This window comes from Hyperolius riggenbachi, chromosome 8, assembly GCF_040937935.1.
Source record: "Hyperolius riggenbachi isolate aHypRig1 chromosome 8, aHypRig1.pri, whole genome shotgun sequence".
Taxonomy (NCBI): Eukaryota; Metazoa; Chordata; class Amphibia; order Anura; family Hyperoliidae; genus Hyperolius; species Hyperolius riggenbachi.
Genome location: NC_090653.1, coordinates 280,814,771 through 280,834,220, shown reverse-complemented (window position 1 = coordinate 280,834,220; position 19,450 = coordinate 280,814,771). Strand labels below are relative to the sequence as shown.

The 19,450-nt window shown below is 45.0% G+C and overlaps 1 protein-coding gene across 4 annotated transcripts in view; it reads right to left on the bottom strand.

Moving 5' to 3' along the window:
- SLC2A8 (solute carrier family 2 member 8) overlaps positions 1-19,450 on the bottom strand; it is a 124,657-nt gene that overhangs the window by 102,701 nt on the left and 2,506 nt on the right. For all 4 annotated transcript variants that reach the window (XM_068249013.1, XM_068249014.1, XM_068249015.1 and 1 more), the window contains exons 2-4: positions 13,862-14,024; positions 10,249-10,455; positions 1,101-1,200 (exon numbers count right to left, since the gene is read on the bottom strand). In XM_068249013.1, coding sequence (XP_068105114.1) covers positions 1,101-1,200; positions 10,249-10,455; positions 13,862-14,024 — 470 coding nt within the window. The remainder of the gene's footprint in view (positions 1-1,100; positions 1,201-10,248; positions 10,456-13,861; positions 14,025-19,450) is intronic.

Below are 19,450 nucleotides of genomic sequence, written 5' to 3'. Positions count from 1 at the left end.
TGTCATACCTGCAATGCGCCCATGTAGCCTCTGCTGCCCCCTGGTGTCTGTGTCATACCTGCAATGCATCCATGTGGCCTCTACTGCCCCCTGGTGTCTATGTCATACCTGCAATGTGCCCATGTGGCCTCTACTGCCCCCTGGTGTCTGTGTCATACCTGCAACGTGCCCATGTGGCCTCCACTGCCCCCTGGTGTCTGTGTCATACCTGCAACGTGCCCATGTGGCCTCTACTGCCCCCTGGTGTCTGTGTCATACCTGCAATGTGCCCATGTGGCCTCTAATGCCCCCTGGTGTCTGTGTCATACCTGCAACGTGCCCATGTGGCCTCTACTGCCCCCTGGTGTCTGTGTCATACCTGCAACGTGCCCATGTGGCCTCTACTGCCCCCTGGTGTCTGTGTCATACCTGCAACGTGCCCATGTGGCCTCTACTGCCCCCTGGTGTCTGTCATACCTGCAATGTACCCATGTGGCCTCTAATGCCCCCTGGTGTCTGTCATACCTGCAACGTGCCCATGTGGCCTCTACTGCCCCCCGGTGTCTGTGCCATACCTGCAATGCTCTCATGCGCCCTCTATGGCCCCCCATTGTCTGTGTCATACCTACAATGCGCCCATGTGGCCTCTGCTGCCCCCTGGTGTCTGTGTCATACCTGCAATGCATCCATGTGGCCTCTACTGCCCCCTGGTGTCTGTGTCATACCTGCAATGTGCCCATGTGGCCTCTACTGTCCCCTGGTTTATGTGTCATACCTGCAATGTGCCCATGTGGCCTCCACTGCCCCCTGGTGCCTGTGTCATACCTGCAATGTGCCCATGTGGCCTCTACTGCCCCCTGGTGTCTGTGTCATACCTGCAATGTGCCCACGTGGTCTCTACTGCCCCCTGGTGCCTGTCATACCTGCACTGTGCCTATGTGGCCTCTACTGCTCCCTAGTGTCTGTCATACCTGCAATGCACCCATATGGCCTCTACTGCCTCCTGGTGTCTGTGCCATACCTGCAATGCGCCCATGTGGCCTCTACTGCCCCTTGGTGTATGTGCCATACCTGCAATGCGCCCATGTGGCCTCTACTGCCCCCTGGTGTCTGTATCATACCTGCAATGTAAGATCCCACAATTCCAGTGACCACCATCAGCTGCACGCAGGACCCCAGCGTTCCCCGGACTTTGGAGTGTGAGGTCTCAGAAATGTACACCTAGAAGAAAAAAAATAAATTCAAGTTATACCATATCAGAGGAAAGCGACAGGCTTACAGGTTCTGCTACAATTCTGCACAATAAACCCAAAAGGTGCTGCTGTACTGAGAACATTCCAGAATACGGTACAGAACAATGATAGTCACGTTTTTTCCTAATGGATTGATGTAATAAGTGTTTAATAGTCTGCACTATACATGTTACAGGGCCAGAGTTAAAGGGACCCTGGGCAGAGCTCTAAAATGAATCACGTGACCACGTGGCTCAATCACGTGCGCGTTGCAGTAATTCTCCTGCGCTTGTGCGGTTATCGAAAGACTGAGCTGCCCAGGAGGGTTATGGTGACGTGTATGTGATTAAGCCGGGAGCATAGCCGGGCCGCGCATCCGTAGTTGCGCACGGCTTTGCCTGAAGTTGTCGCACTGATGGGGCAGCCTGTGGGACCACAGAGGGGACCCGGAGGTTGCCGGGGGCTGGAGGAATCCCCAGGTAAGTGCCGATTTTCATTTTAATCCTCTGCTCAGTCTCCGATTAAGACACCTATGAATACCGGGGTACCTCTGCATGATGTAGGTGATTGTGCAGGAGAATGCGTTCATTTGTAACTAAGACGCCAGACTTTAACGTAGCTGTAGGGCTAGCAGTGGTTCCGGGGTGACTGATTTTTGTGAGTGCATTTGTATAAGTGTGCAAAGTGTTAACTGTCTTTTAAAGTGGATCCGAGATGAACTTTTACTCATTGCATCATTGTGTTCCTTTCCTATTGTTTGTAGGGCATTCCTCAAGCCAAATACTTTTTTGTTTTGTTTTAATACTCTAATTTCCTATAAACTAAACAAGCCTCGCTCGCAGCTTTTCAGAGAGCCTTGGCACTCAGTTCCAGGTAGCAGGGGCTTATGGGAGCTCAGTCTGGGCAGGAGGAGGAGGAGGTTACTAGCCAGAGATTTCAGAGGCAGAGGGGAGGAGGGAGGAGGGGAGTGACATTTTCCACAGGCTGAGGGCTGGAGATGCAGAGCAGCTTGCCTGTGTGTAATGTGACAAACAGAACATGTCTGCTGTCGTATCACAGCAATAAATAATCATATTCTGTTGAAGCTGTTTGCGGTTAGATTTGCGGTGTAAACGATCTAAACTTTAGATAAGATATATAGACAAGTTACTTGTTATAGTTACTTTTTCATCTTGGATCCGCTTTAAACCTTTGACAGTACGGACAGGTTTTGGACTAGTCCGTCTCGCCATGGGTGATTCTCAGTTTTCCTTAAAGAGAATCTGTATTGTTAAAATCGCACAAAAGTAAACATACCAGTGCGTTAGGGGACATCTCCTATTACCCTCTGTCACAATTTCGCCGCTCCTCGCCGCATTAAAAGTGGTTAAAAACTGTTTTAAAAAGTTTGTTTATAAACAAACAAAATGGCCACCAAAACAGGAAGTAGGTTGATGTACAGTATGTCCGCACATAGAAAATACATCCATACGCAAGCAGGCTGTATACACCCTTCCTTTTGAATCTCAAGAGATCATTTGTGTGTTTCTTTCCTCCTGCATCTCTCATGCACTGAAGTTTCAGGCTGCTCTTTTCTTCCTGCAAACAGCTTTGCCCTTGTCTGTAATTCCTCAGTATGTGAAAGCCCAGCCAGCTCAGCGGACGATTTATCCAGCTTGTAAAAGATAAGAGAGAAGAGAGAAGCTGTCCTAATCTAAATAATACACAGGCAGTGTGCATAGAGGGGCCTGGAAGGGGGAGTTCATAGCAGAACTACAACACTGAAGAACTTGGCAGCCTTCCAGACACAGGCTGACAAGTCTGACAAGGGAAAGATACATTGATTTATTACAAAGACTGTGATAGTAGAAAGTGCTGCAGTAAGCCAGAACACATTAGAATAGCTTTTGGAACTTGTAGGATGATAAAAAACAGGATGCAATTTTTGTTACGGAGTCTCTTTAAAGAGGAACTCCAGTGAAAATAATGTAATAAAAAATGTGCTTAATTTTTACCATAATTATGTATAAATGATTTAGTCAGTGTTTGCTCATTGTAAAATCTTTCCTCTCCCAGATTCACATTCTGACATGTATTACATGGAGACATTGTTACTGTGGGCAGGTTATATGTAGCTGTTTCTAGCTATTCTGGCTGTTACAGACAGCTGTAAACAGCCATTTCCTGTCTGTGAACATTGTTACATTGTGGCAGTTTGCCCAGAGCACCGCGGTACTCAGAGCTTCTTGTGGGAGGGGTTTCAGCACAAAATCAGTCACACAGCGCCCCCTGATGGTCTGTTTGTGAAAAGCATTCTATTTCTCATGTAAAAGGGGGTATCAGCTACTGATTGGGATAAAGTTCAATTCTTGGTTGGAGTTTCTCTTTAAGTTCAAAAGTATGGACAACCTCAATGCAAACCGGCTGGCCACTCCAGTTTTTTTTTTTTGTAACACTGTTTTTATTAAACAAATATTGTACCATACAAACATTTGAAATTGTCAGCAAATGTCCATTTCAACAAAAAGGCATATATTCTGTCTATAATACAATAAAATTGGAGATATGAAAAATGGGTTATCGTGTGAGTTTGTACTGTCCTACATTTCCATTTATCCATGAGACAATAAAAACAAAAGCAAAAAAGAAAAAGAAAAAGAAATAACATGCTGTTACAATAGAAGTTAAGTTAAAACCTGAGTATTTGTTCCTGTGGTCTGTTGTTCATCAATTTGGAAAGGAAAGCGTAACATTACTAGCATGAGCTGTGCCCCACTAAGGAGGAGTAGAAAGAAAAAAATCATGGATCATTATGATGTATGTTAGTTAGGCCATTCATGGTAATCTGTGGGATCCCAATAAGAATTTGTTTCCCGTCTGGTATCCCTTAGGTCATTTCAATGAAAGTTAGAAGGTGAAGACACATATCAGGGAGGGAAGTAGTTGAGAAAGTACGTCTCCCATGGGTCCCATATTTGTTTAAATCTCTCTTCCGTATCTCTCAGAAGAGAAGTGAGATATTCCATCACCTTAGTCCAATTAATTTTTGCAGTAACTTCAGAAATTGTAGGAGAGAGGGGTTTACGCCAATGGGATGCTATAGATAGTCTAGTAGCTGTTAGTATATGTGTAATCAGTCTCATCACATGTTTCTTTATTCCTGGTATCGGTTTACCTAGGATCATATAGAGGGGGTCTAAAGGGATATTAGTATTTGTTACCCTTGCTATTAATGATTGAATCTCTACCCATAGTGGTTGAAGAATTGGACAATACCAGAATATATGCTCTAGAGAGCCTATCTGATTACATCCCCTCCAGCATTGATTGGGTACATCCGGATATATTTTTGATAATACTTCCGGTGTTCTATACCACCGAAAAATCAACTTATAAATGTTTTCCTTTACTTGTGTGCATATTGATGTTTTTTTCGCATTCTCCCATATTGAAACCCAGTCCTCCAATTCTAAGGATTGTCCAAGAGCTTGTTCCCACTTGGTCATATATGAATGTTTAAGTTTGAGGGTACCAGAATTGTCTAGAAGTAGCACATAAATAGCCGAGATAAGCCCTTTTTGGTGACCTTTGTTGTGGCACAATCTTTCAAAAGGAGTAAACATGGGAAGGAGATCTGTTCCCTTAGTGAGAGTTCTAAGGAAATGACTAATTTGATTGTATTCCATAGACAATTGTGGCGTGAAGGTTATTTTTTCCTCTAGTGCAGTTTTGGGGAGGAGTTTTCTGGTGAGAACATTCGTCCAATTATGGAGATTGGTATAATTAAGACTGAACCATCTGCCCATGAATCTTTCTGTCATACCTGGAGCAAAAGCAGGGTTACCTAGTATAGGATATAATGGAGATATTGAGGATCTGAGATTAGCTTTCAGAACTGTTGAGTGCCATACTTGAAGAGTAAATTTAATCGTGGGGAGAAGTTTAATATGGGGTAGCTTGGGAGGAGATGGAGACCAAATCAGAGAAGCTAGGGAGATTGGGTAAATACTGAACGCCTCTATGAGGCCCCACTTAGTGTATGTCTTTAGATCCGACCATTCAGGGAGTTGGCGTAGGTGGGTGGCCTGATAGTATAGTTTCAAATTAGGTAGACCCAAGCCCCCCAGTTCTCTAGAGGTTAATAAAACAGAGGAGTGGATCCGTGGTTTAGAATTGTTCCAGACAAATTTTAAGAAGGCTCGCTGTAAGATTTTAAACTGTAGAGAGGGAACTTGGATAGGTAGTGTCTCGAATAAATATAGTAAACGTGGGAGTATATTCATTTTTAAGGAGTAGATCCTACCTATCCATGAGATTTTGTAAGCTGTCCATTTATGTAAATCTTGTAAGATAGATTGTATTAATGAGGGGAAGTTAGCTTTGTATAGAGTAGCGTAATTAGTTGTTAACTGAATCCCCAAATATTTAATAGAGTGAGTCTTCCATTTATAGGGAAAGGATTGTTTTAAGTTAAGGAGCATTGTCGGTGGCATCTTAATAGGAAGTGCTTCAGACTTGTCTTGGTTAAGTTTGAAGCCTGAGATGGCTTCAAATTCTCTTAAAATTGAGTGTAGCACTGGGAGAGAGGTGAGAGGGTTAGTTAACGTTAACAAGATATCATCTGCGAAAAGCGATATTTTATATTCCTGAGTGTTTTGTTTGACTCCAGTTATATCCTGATTTTGTCTGATGGCACACGCCAGGGGTTCAATACTTATAGCAAACAAGAGTGGGGATAGAGGACACCCCTGTCGTGTGCCATTTGTTATGGGGAAGGGAGATGCCGAAGCAAAGGGAAGTTTAACCGTTGTAGATGGAGAAGAGTATAAGTAGCGAATTAAAGTCAAAAAGGTTCCACAAAAGCCCTGACGTTCCATGACCCTAAGCAAAAAAGGCCATGACAACCTATCGAAAGCCTTCTCTGCATCCAAACTTAGTAGCAGAGAAGGCTTCCCAGATCTGTTCATCAATTCTATCAGATCGATAGCTTTCCTAGTGTTGTCTCCCGCCTGACGGCCTAAAATGAAACCTACTTGATCGTTATTAATCATAGAAGTAAGGATTGGGTTTAAGCGGTTTGCCATTACTTTTGTGATAATTTTTAAATCCGAATTAAGTAAAGATATAGGCCGGAAATTCTGTGGAAGTTGTGGATCCTTGCCCTCTTTAGGGATCATAGTAATCAGGGAGTTCAGAAATGAGTTAGGTGCTACATTCCCCTTCATAAGTGCATTTGCTAGTTTAGTCAAGTAAGGGATCAGAGTGGATTGAAGTTTTTTATAGTAAGAGTACGGTAGGCCATCTGGACCAGGGGCCTTTGTGGAAGGAAGATGTTTTATAACCTCTGTGATTTCTTCATCTGTTATAGGGGCATTAAGTGAGTTAATGTTTACTTCAGTTAGAGAAGGCATATTTAATTGATCTAGGAACGCATCTATTTTAGATAGATGTGTAGAGAGATTGGGATATTTTGGTAAGTTATAGAGAGTCTTATAATAGTCTGTAAAAATTTGTGCCACCTTTCGTGGGTGGTAGTGGACAGTTCCGTGGGTATCTTTCATAGAGTATATGGAATGGTTGGAAGATTTTGGGTTTAATTTACGGGCCAGAATAGTATGTGGCTTATTGCCTCTTTCATAAAAAAGTTGTCTCGTCCATCTCAAGCTTTTCTCCAGTTGTGTGCATTGAAGGGTTTGTATTTCCTGTTTGAGGGTTTGTACTGCAGAGTAATGTATCTGGGTTGGGTTAGATTTATATAGTTTTTGGGCCGAGTCTAAATCTGAGTAGAGCTTGGAAAGTCTTGAGGAAGACATTCTTTTACGTTTAGTAGCCTCTGATATAAACAGACCCCTGATGAAGGCCTTGTGTGCCTCCCATACCATCCCATAAGGGGGGCCTGATTCAGTATTAACTGTGAAATAAGATTGCAATTCATCTGCAAGCCTAGATAGGATCTTTTTGTCTTGTAATAGAGTTTCATTTAATCTCCAGAAAATCGGTTTGTGAGTATGGGAGAGTAAGTCAATTTCTGTGATGACTGCTTGGTGGTCTGACCATGCAATTGGAAGTATTTCAGCTCCCTTCAGTGATGACAGAAGACTAGATGTTGAGAAGAAATAATCAAGGCGGGAGTGAGATGCATGTGGGGGAGAGAAGAAGGTATACTCAATAGAGGTAGGGTTAGAGATCCTCCATAAATCAAGCAGTTTATATTGTCTCATAAGGATTCTAAACTTGCGGGAGTTGCGTTCGTGAGTAGCCGTTGTAATGGTGCTGGGGGGGACATATCGATCTTTAAGGTCAGAGAACGCCAGGTTAAAATCCCCTCCTAACAATAAACTACCCTTTGTATTTTTGAATAGTTTCTTAAGAAATAAAGTAAGGAAAGATAACTGATTGTTGTTGGGGACATAAACATTAGCCAATGTGATTTCCTTACCAGCTAGTGATCCCTGTAATATTAGGTAGTGACCTTTAGGATCAGAAATAGTTTTAGAGATTTGTAAAGGGAAACTCTTTTTATATATGATTGCTACTCCTGCCTTTTTTGTAGGGCCGGCGGCCAAACACACCTCAGAATATAATCTGTTATATAAACGTATGTTATCAGTTTTGCGGAAGTGAGTTTCCTGAAGAAAAGCTAAATCAATATCCAGCCTCTTCATATCTCGAAATAATGAAAATCTCTTCTGAGGTGTGTTTAGACCTTTAGTATTTAGTGTCAAGAATTTAACCATTTTTGAGTTGTAAATGAGATAGTGTAGATATTTGATGAACAGACCATGTAAGGCTCATATGTAATATAGAGAGAGAAAAAAGAAGAACAAAAATAGAAAAACAATAAAGAAAGAAAAGGTATAACCGTGTTTAAAGGTATAACAATATATACTGTATTAAAGGTAACATATTGTAGTATATCGTTTCGGTCGTCTGAGGACCAGCCATATTTAAACCAATGGCTAATCATATGGGCAGCATAAAACTGCTGCCTAGATGGAAATCGTCCTAGATTGGCCGGCTGCCGTAGTAACCAGACAATTCGAAGGAGGATCTCCCTGAGGTGCATACCGAATCCCAAGAATAAGAACATTAGAATGAACATATAGATGAACATGTCATAAACCGTTGGTGGATATTGAGATAGGCTCCATCCCGCCACTCTTTTGAATACATCCCAGAAGGGGGGAATTATGCTATATATCAGAATATGGTTGAAAATAATTCTCTGCTAGGCCAGCTTGAGATCAGAAAAATATATATTCAGCTATCAGTCCTGATAAAAAGAAAAAAAGATAGAAAAAATGGGTGTGTGGAAGCTGTAATAAATTTCCAAGATTTTTATGGAGAACTATAGCTTTGTGAGGATATAGTCAAGCGGGGTGATCATCCATGTCTTCCGTTCTTTCTGAGAACGTGAGGCTCCTCAGCGGTTGTTTAGTCCATTCAGAGATGTGTCGAATTTTCCTCGGTGGGGAGGAGGTTATCGCAGGGCGAGTAAGGGATGCGGAAGTAGGTGGAAGTTTGAGGCCTAGTTGTTTTAAGAACATGGGAGCATCATCTACATCAGATAATGTTAGGATAAGGCCTTGTTTGTTAACAATTAGGCGAAAGGGGAAGCCCCACTTATATAAAATGCCAGCATCCCTAAGTAATTGCGTAACTGGTCTAAGGATCCTGCGTTTTGTTAGAGTTATTAGAGACAAGTCATTGTAGATGGCAATATCGTCTCCCTTATATGGAATGTTTGATGTGTTCCGCAGCGCTTTAAAAAGAGCATCCTTTGCCTCAAAATAGTGCAGCCTAGCGATAATGTCTTTAGGTGACTTAGTACCTGGTTTCCTTTCCCCTAAGGATCTGTGTGCTCTATCTATTCTCCACATCTCATCTGGCAGATCTGGAACAATAGTGTGGAACAGTTCTTTCAAATAGGAAACGATCTGATCATTCTTAAGAGACATAGAGACCCCTTTAATGCGCACGTTTTGTCTCCTTTCCCTGTTTTCCATATCTTCTTGGGCTAAACGCATTGATTTTATATCCGATTGTATAAGTTGTTGATCTTCTGCTAAGTCAGCCTGTTTTATAACAATTGCATCAACCCTTTCTTCCAGGGCCTGTGTGCGCTCCCCCAGCCCTGCCATGTCAGCACGTATTTCCCCCACTGCAGCCATGATAACTTTTTGCAGAGAGTCTTGTAAGCTGTGGTAATGTTTGTCCAAAGATAGTTCTAATAGCGCTGCAGTAAGTGGCTGTGTAGCGTGGTTATCACTTGCCTGGTCAGAGGAAGGAGCGTCTGGGTGCGCTGCGTGGTCGGCGCCATCTTGGCTGGGGGAGGGACGGAGGAATTTGTCCATAGTGCCCGGTGGGGACGAAGACTTGGGGCCCCCTTTAGTCGCCATTCTGGTCAGGGGGGTTTGCGGAGGCTGTTCCCAGCAAAACCGCCGGCTGCTGTTGTTCCTGGGGCGGAGGAGGCGGCTGTGAAGAGCGGCGGTGAGCGGAGCGTATCTCCTAAGCGGCCATCTTGGGTGGTTCGCGCATGCGCCCTCTGGCCACTCCAGTTTTATACTCAATCCTGGTTCAGGAGAGTTCCGGCCGGTGCAATCCCTCAGGCAGGGACACCACTCTTGCTTCACACAGTGGTAGATTTATAACGACAGAAGGATGCACTCCACAGGCTTGGACATAAGTGTACACCTGATGAAGGGCAGAGCCCGTGACATGTAGTGTATTGACATGCAGTAAAGTGAACGTATGTCCAAGCCAGTGGAGTGCATTCTTCTGTCGTTATAAGTTCAAAAGTATGCACTGAATGGCTGCCCCCCCAAAAAAGCTTACAAGCAGGTAGGGAGGCTGGCCGGTATCTTTGAATATATTGAATACAGATCTTTTCCACGTAGTGCTTTTGGGAAGAATAAAGGAAATACAGAGAATCCCCCATGAGGAGATGGACTAGTCAGATTTGTCAGAATTTTACCAACATAGGAAAAAAAAAAAAAAAAAAGTAATTTACAGTGAATGTAGACTTTAGCGGAATGTAACAGACTGAGAAGGAACTCACAGGCACCACCAGAGAGGTGACCCCACTGGCCACTCCAGCCAGCAGCCGTCCGCCCAGCAACATCCAGACATTCTGGGCTGCTATGATCAGGGTGAAGCCCAGGACGAATGGGAGGGCACACAGAATGAGGCTGAGCTTCCGGCCAATCCGATCCACTATCCAACCCCCGAATATCCCTCCGGCTGCGGCTCCGATGGTCACAATAGACTGCGGGGAGAAGAGAGTGCATTAGCACAAAGGATCTGTACAGACTCCTATACAATAAAATGCAATTGTCCCTGCGTCATCAACTGAATGGTTGTGTGTCCCTGGCTTTTTTGTACTGAGCATGTGCGCAGCTAGGGCAATTAGGACACAGGGCCGGATCTGACAGTTTGCTGTCTGTGGTTCTCATTGCATTGTGGGAAATAACAGCTTTTTCCAACTGCCAAGCAAGCAGCTCCCTGTGTGCATATACTTCAGACAGTGGTGGTGAACGAGCAAGCGGGACGCGTATGTGCGTGCATTGGGGGGGGGGGGGGGGGGGGGGTAGCGGCTGTGACCTAGCGCCCTTTTTTTAACGGACGGGCCTTTTTACTAGTAGAACAATAAATACAGCCAAGTAGGGATGGGGATCTGGGAGGGGGACCTGGGCTAGAGACAGAACCCGGCCTCCTGTCCCAGGACACAGATCAGATATGACAAGAGACACGCATGATACCCCATGGGGTCGGGGAGACAGACATGGCCCCCTCATGGTTGGGGAGATGAGACAGAAATGATCACAGGGACCAGACAGTGAACCAGGGAGAAAGGTGGGATGGATATTACCACCCTGTGATCACAGATAGGAGATACCTCAGTCCCTCTTTCCTCCCCATTTAAAGGATCTGTATTGAGAAAAAATGCCCCTGGGGGAGGGGGGGGGTACTCACCTCGGGTGGGGGAAGCCTCCGGATCCTATCGAGGCTTCCCCCGTCCTCCTCCGTCCCACAGTGGCAGCGATAGAGCTCCCCGAATGGCGAGGATGTAAATTATTACCTTTCCTGGCTCCAGCGCAGGCGCAGTAGCAGCTATTGGTTTGGAAATAGGTGGAAATAGCCGATCCCAGTCAGGTCCGATCTACTGCGCAGCCGCAAGTCTCCTGCACCTGCGCAGTAGAGCGGACCCGACAGAGATCGGCTATTTCCACCTATTTCCAAACCAATAGCTGCTACTGCGCCTGCGCTGGAGCCAGGAAAGGTAAATATTGCACAGCCTGAGAAATTGTCGGCTGTGCATTCCGGGGGCTGCAGCGAGACCGCCGCGGGACACAGGAGGACGGGGGAAGCCTCGACGGGATCCGGAGGCTTCCCCCACCCGAGGTGAGTACCCCCCAGGGGAACTTTTTTTTATTACAGGTTATCTTTAAAGGACAACTGAAGCAAGAGTGATATGGAGCTGCCATATTTTATTCCTTTTAACCAATACCAGTTGCCTGGCGTCATGCTGGTCCTCTGCCACTAATACTATTAGCCATAGACCCTGAACAAGCATGCAGCAGATCAGGTGTTTCTGACATTATTGTCAGATCTGACAAGATTAGCTGCATGCTTGTTTCTGATGTGATTCAGACACTACTGCAGCCAAATACATCAGGGCTGCCAGGCAACTGGTATTGTTTAACAGGAAGTAAATATGGCAGCCTCCCTATCCCTCTCGGTTCAGTTGTTTAAAAATAGAGATGAAGCAGATATATCCTCCAGCGACAAGGAAGACATCCCGCCCCCTTGGGTCAGAGGTAAGCCTGCTACACACATCCAATTTTGATTGTCCAAATTGACAACCTTCATGAGAGCTTAGCTATGCAATCTGTTCATAGTATTAAAATCTGTTGTCCCCCAAACTATATGGAGATAGCAGAATTGGCCAATCAAAATTGTATGAGTGTGCCGGGCTGTAGAAGCCACAGTCATACTGCGTGACGGACGGATTTACCAGCAGAAATGCGCCATCCGCGCAATCATACGAAAATGAGCACACAAAGAGGACCGCAGTGTTAAACCCCCCCTAAAAAGACCAGGCCATTTTTCTTGAAAAAGGCCACTGCAGCTTTAAGGCCTCGCTGCAAGGCTGCACAACACAGCACACAAGTGACCCCCCCCCCCCCCCCTTTTCTACCCACCAACAGGGTTTTCTCTGTAAAGAGTTCACGTTTGCTGAGAGAACATTACCATAACCGTTGTGATATTAATATTGTTTGTTTTGTTATCTCCAGAAAGGTTGTGAATTAACCATTTTTCCTACAGGATTTAGCTAGAGTTAGACTTAGCGTATTCGCACGCTTAATTGCGGATTGGTGGCAACAACCTGGTTTCTATAGGAGATCACAGGTTGTATTGATTGTACATACAATCGAAATTGGACTGTGTGTGGACTCACCGACCAATCCAAAAAGGTTACTTTGCCTGCAGTGCTGACTGCCTTCAGGATTCCCTCAGGATCTGAGGCTGAATGGTAAACTGCAGCAAAGGGAACAGGAATTGGAGGGCGACTGCGCATACGTCACATTGTCAGCATCGGTGAGACCAATCTCTGGCGTCAGTGTGTTCACTGTATTTCAAGCCATCGGTTGTGACTATTCCCCGAATGGTAAAGGTGTCAGATTAGACAGGATTGGCGCGCTTTGTCACATTATTATCTGATGATCCAGCCACTGGTCTTTCAACATCATCTCGCTCACAGTCTTACAAGCCATCGGAGGCGATTATTCCCCGACGGTACTGGAGTAAGTTAGACGGGATCGCAGGGCTGGACGACACACACTGCTCAGTCAGGAAACCTTTATACAGCAGTCAGGTGGTGACATGTGACACTGAGTGCAGGAAGATTGCCGGCGAGTTATTTGCTGATCCCTCCATTATTAATGATGCTTTGCACTCATTTCTGACAGCAATCAGCACATAATAGAGGAAGCCAGACTTCCAGTTCCTCTATGTCAGCACAATGTGCATGAGGAGGAGAGAAACTGACAGCAAACATCCAGCAACTAAAATTAAGCTTCAGGAATCAAATCTCAGCTGTTGTGAAACAATCCTTCTTTCATCTAAGGAATATTGCAAAGATTAAACACCTCATTCCCCCAGAGGATCTTCCAACCCTAGACAATGCCTTCATCACATCACAACTGGGCTATTGCAATGCCCTCTATGCAGGCTTCCAAATAAAGACCTGCACCGCCTGCAGCTAGTACAGAGCGCTGCAGTAGAGCTGGAACTAAACAGCTTCAGTAACAAAAACGCTTGGAAAATCGCTGTGATCTAGCACTTTTCAGAGCAATTTTCCACTTTCCTATTCTTAACATTGAGGCTGAATCGCCTCAGAAATCAGCAAAAATGCTGCAGGACCCGAGTTTGCATTTGGAGAAAAAACAAACTGCTCTGGTGTGCACCGTCCCATTGAAATACATTAGCCAAGTACTTTTGAAAGAGCAAGAGAACCGCTCTTGGTATGCACCAGCCCTTAGTCTTGACACACACACACACACACACACAAAACACACATACATATACACACATACATACATACATACATACATACATACATACATACATACATACATACATACATACACACACACCTTAAATAGACTCACCCCAAACCAGGACGCCGTCTCCTTGTCCAACACTAAGCGTGGATCGTCTGAGTCCTTCAGATCGGTTATAGCAGGAGAGCTGTAGCCCAACACAAATCCGAAGCTAAGAGGTCCCAGAACTGCAGAGAATGTGGCCAAGTACAGGTTCCTGTTCTGCACCTTCCTGAAGGGGAAACAAGACCATTGCTGCTTTAGGAGAGTGTCTGCACTGACTGACCCCTCCTTTCTGACACCGGAGGGGACATAAGGACAGCACTGGTACAGTAGACTCATTATAATAAACTGAGATCATAAACCTCTGCCTATAGTAAACACAGTCCCAGGTCCCACCCATGCGCCTGTATGAATATACAAAGTATGACCAATTCTGATATAGTAATCTACTTGGCCAGTTCTCTTGAAGTTTATAATTATTCTTATTATTTATTGTATTTATAGAGGGCCAACATATTATGCAGTGCTGGACAATAAACAGGGATGCATCCAATGTTAAAGGACAACTGTAGCGAGAGGCTGCCATATTTAATTCCTTTTAAGCAATACCAGTTGCCTGGCTGTCCTGCTGATCCTCTGCAGGGCTGTGGAGTCAGTACAAAAAGCATTTGACTCCAACTCCGACTCCTCAGTTAATAAAACCTCCGACATCGACTCCAACTCAGACTTCAGGCACCCAAAATTGCTCCGACTCCAACTTCACAGCTCTGATCCTCTGCCTCTAATATTTTTAGCCATAGACCCTGAACAAGCATGCAGCAGATCAGGTGTTTCTGACATTATTGTCAGATCTGACAAGATTAGCTGCATGCTTGTTTCTGGTGTGTGATTCAGACACTACTGCAGCCAAAGAAATCAGCAGCAGGACTGCCAAGCAACTGGTATTGTTTAAAAGGGAAGAATTATGGAAGCCTCCATATCCCTCTCATTACAGTTGTCCTTTAACAAGGGGTGTCAGACAGAGAGGTAGCACACGTTATACAACATAGCACAAGGGCAGCACAGTGGCCTAGTGGTTAGCACACTTGCCTGGCAGTGCTGGGTCCCCGGGTTCAAATCCCAGCCAGGACACTATCTGCAAGGAGTATGTATGTTCTCATTGTGTCTGCATGGGTTTCCTTCGGGCTCTCCGGTTTCCTCCCATATCCCAAAAACATACAGATAAGTGAATACGTTTCCCCCTAAACCTGGCTCTAGACTGATACATGCACTATACAATATATACATATGACTATGGTAGGGACTAGATTGTGAGCCCCTCTGAGGGAAAGTTAGTGACAAGATCATATACTCTGTACAAAGTCACACGGTTGTGGGTGGGCACACCAATAGTTCAAACGTCGGGTGCTTGGTATTATGGCATAGGCCTGCCAATCTGTTACATCCAAACATCAAGTATACCAACCACACGCCTTGATGAAGGGGGACCCTGCGAGGCCCCCGAAACAATTGTCCCCGAAACAATTGTCGGTACTACTGTGGATATAATGGGCTCTATTCATAAAACTTTACCGCAAGTTTTCCGCTCAAAACAGCTGACTTTCCCGACCATTTAGCAAAGTGGGCATTCATAAAGGCTGCTTCCGCAAGAAAAGTTACAATTCCCCAGCAGAGCGAGAAATTTCCGCCTTCTCCAGTGTTTTTCTAGATTTATCTAGAAAAAAGTAACAAAATGGCCATTCATAAAGATTAGAGGAAGCGGTATGTGGACGGGAAATACCGCTTCCTCGGATGTAGCGAGAAGCCTGCAGATTACATACAAGTGAATGGGACAGACCTCCCAGAGAGAGCAGTGCACGGAGGGACTCTGCCGGCTTCAGTGTTTCCGCATGCCTTCCGACAGCTTACCGCCAGCCTTCAGCGGGAGATCTCCGCTCTGCTATCCCAGCTGCCAACATTTTTATGAATGCCCACCCAGAAGTCTAAAATACCGATGCGGTATTTTCCCTCCACGAGTATTTTCGCCACAATTTTTTTATGAATAGAGCCCAATGGCTCAATAAAAGAACGTTTCTCTTCTGGAACAAGGAGTGCTGGTATACTTGATGTTTGCATATACTCTGTTCAGCGCTGCGGAAGATGTCAGCACTATATAAATACAGTGGAACCTTGTTTGCAGCATAATTAGTTCTGGAAACATGCTTGTAATCCACAGTCCTCTTATAGCAAAGCAAATTTTCCCATAAGAATTTATGGAAAGTTGATTAGTTCCACAATCCAAAAACAGTTATAGTAAGATAGTATAAAATAAAAATGTAAACAAGACTTTCACTATAACTAACAGAATCATTGCCATCGGGTGGCTCGCCCCAACCTTTTTATGTGTAATGATAGGTACTTTTGAGAATTTAATGGAAATGCGACTTTGCAGTCTCTACACTCAGATTAACCACTTGAGGACTCAGCCTTTACCCCCCCCTTAAGGACCAGCGTGTTTTTTATGATCTGTGCTGGGTGGGCTCTGCAGTCCCCAGCACAGATCAGGTTGCAGGCAGAGCGATGCCCCCCTTTTTTACCCCCTATGGGGATGATGTGCAGGAGGGGGTCTGATCGCTCCTGCCTGCCTGGGTGGTGCGGGGGGGGGGGGGGCACCTCAAAGTGGTGGCTGGATAGAGTACTGGTTAAGGGGTCTGCCTTTGACATGGGAGACCAGGGTTCGAATCCTGGCTAGGTCAAGTACCTATTCAGTAAGGAGTTCAAGGCAAGACTCCCTAACACTGCAGGGTGGCCTCTTGAGCGCGCCCCAGTGGCTGCAGCTCTTGAGCGCTTTGAGTCCGACAGGAGAAAAGCGCTATACAAATGTTCGGATTATTATTATTATTATTATTATTATAAAGCCCCCCTCCGCGGCGAAATCCCCCCCCCCCCTCTCCTCCCTCTCACCCCTGGTGATCGGGGCTGCACAGGACGCTATCCATCCTGTGCAGCCAGTGACACGCTGTCCTCTGTCACATGGCTTATCTGCCTTATGGCGATCTGCCTTATGGCGCACAGCAGCGCCGTTTAATGTAAACAAAGGAGACAAACAAACGTCTCATGCGTTTACATTTAGTCTGCGAGCCGCGATCAGCGGCTCACAGGCTATTCACGGAGACCCGCGAGCGGCCTTTCCTGATTAATTAGGGAGGCACCTGGCGACGCAGATGTGCGTCGCTGGTCCTCCAGCTACCACTTTGCCGCCGCACGGTATGAGTGTGCGGTCGGCAAGTGGTTAAGTACAATTAAGTACAATCCTGCAGGACCAAAGGGGGAAGAACTATCAGCTCAGTTGTGCTGACGTGACGCATGTATACTTTTTTTTGCTTGTATATTAAGAAGTTGCTTGTATATCAAGTCAAAATTTCACAAAAAATGTTTGCTGGTATTGCAAAGCGCTCTTAGACCAAGTTACTCTCAGTCCAAGGCCAAGTCCTGTACTAAATAATACATGTACATGCAAACAGGGTATAAGATACATGATCAGGGCTGTGGAGTTGGAGCAATTTTGGGTACCTGGAGTCGGAGGTTTCATTAAATGAGTCGGAGGTTTTTGTACCGACTCCACAGCCCTGTACATGATCATGCAATTTTACAGCAATTAAAGAGATTCTGTATTGTTAAAATCGCACAAAAGTAAACATACCAGTGCGTTAGGGGACATCTCCTATTCCCCTCTGTCACAATTTCACCGCTTCCCGCCGCATTAAAAGTAGTCAAAAATAGTTTTAAAAAGTTTGTTTATAAACAAACAAAATGGCCACCAAAACAGGAAGTAGGTTGATGTGCAGCATGTCCACACATAGAAAATAAATCCATACACAAGCAGGCTGTATACAGCCTTACTTCTGAATCTCAAGAGATCACTAGTGTGTGTTTACCTTCTGTCCCCAGCTTCTCTCATGCACTGAACATTACAGGCTTCCTGCAGACAGCTCTGCCTATGTTGTTAATTCCTTAGTATGTGACAGACCAGCTCCTTTCACAGCCTCCAGAGGAGGATTTTTATCCAGCTCTCTTCTATCACTGATAAGATAGCAGAGAAGCTGCTGGCTTATGTAAATAAAACACACACTGGAGTGTGCATAGAGGAACAGTTCAACACTGAAGAACTTGGCAGCCTTCCAGACACAGGCCGACAAGTCTGACAGGGGAAAGATACATTGATTTATTACAGAGATGGTTATAGTAGAAAGAGCTGCAGTAAGCCAGAACACATTAGAATAGGTTTAGGAACTTGTAGGATGGTAGAAAAAACGTAATTTTTGTTACAGAGTCACTTTAAAGTCCATGGCCCCAGGCTCAACAGCAGTCTTTTATGCAGGACAATTATCAAACAACTTATGTTGTGAAACAAGTTGAAACAACCAAACAAAAGTTGTTTGCTATTGTTCAAACAACTGATAAGACGTCAATCCAACAGTAGGATTGACTTCTTATCAGTTGTGTGAACAATAGCAAACAACTTTTTTTTGGTTGTTTCAACTTGTTTCACAACATAAGTTGTTTGACAATTGTGCTGCATAAAAGACCGCTGTTGAGCGTGTGAATGGGGCTTTACCAGTTGTCTGAACAATAGCAAGCAACTTTTTTTTGGTTGTTCAACTTATATCACAACAAAAGTTGTTTGATAATTGTGCTGCATAAAAAACCCGCTATTGAGCGTGTGTATGGGGCTTTAGTCCATTAGTGAGGTCGCAAAATCAAGGACACGCTAGACCAAGGGTCAGGAACCTTTTTGGCTGGGAGAGCCATAACTACCACATATTTTAAAATATATTTCCCTGAGAGCCATACAATATGTTTCAAACTGGGACAGTGCGCATGCGCAGCAGAGAGCTCATGTCCCTGTTGTCATGGTGATGTGTACACAGTTGATCCACCGGGCAGCGGCAGTGTCGGACACGTCTTCAACTTCTCGTGGGTTTCAGCAACATCAGCAACTTTCCAGAAAGCTAGACAGGAGGAATACCGACGAACAGCTTGTACAACTGGCTAGCTGACTTGGGGGTTAATTCACTTTGTAGGACGAGATCCCCGCACTGTGGCCCAATAAGCTGCCTGTCAAGTGACAGGCAGCCTATTGGGCCAATCAAAGTGCGGGGATCTCGTCCTACAAAGTCCCTGGACCTGACAGGGTCCAGAGTGGAACAGTTGGAGCAGCTGTTCATTTTGGGGGGGGAGCACAAGTAAGTTAATGGTGCATGCTACAGCAGTAGCGTGCCTACTTTGAAATTTTCACTTGCGCTGCCACAGAGCAGTGCAGCTTAGCGAATCAACCCCTACTGATTTGTCTGTGAGCCAGATGCAGCCATCAAAAGAGCCACATCTGGCTCCCGAGCCCTAGGTTCCCTACCCCTGCACTAGACTTTTACTACAGCATAAATGGATTCTACTGTATATGACAGTGTCTGCACTGACTCTCCCCCCACCTCCCTGACACAATGGTGGGCAAAGACATCACAGTGTCACAGGGACAGATTTATACAAACCACTGTGAAGGAGGTGAAAGACATAAGGGGCTTGATTCACAAAAGAGTGCTAACTGTTAGCACAGCTTTGTTCACTCAAATTTGCACGCAATCGTGAATTTTCGCGCGCAATTAAACGCTTTCAAGT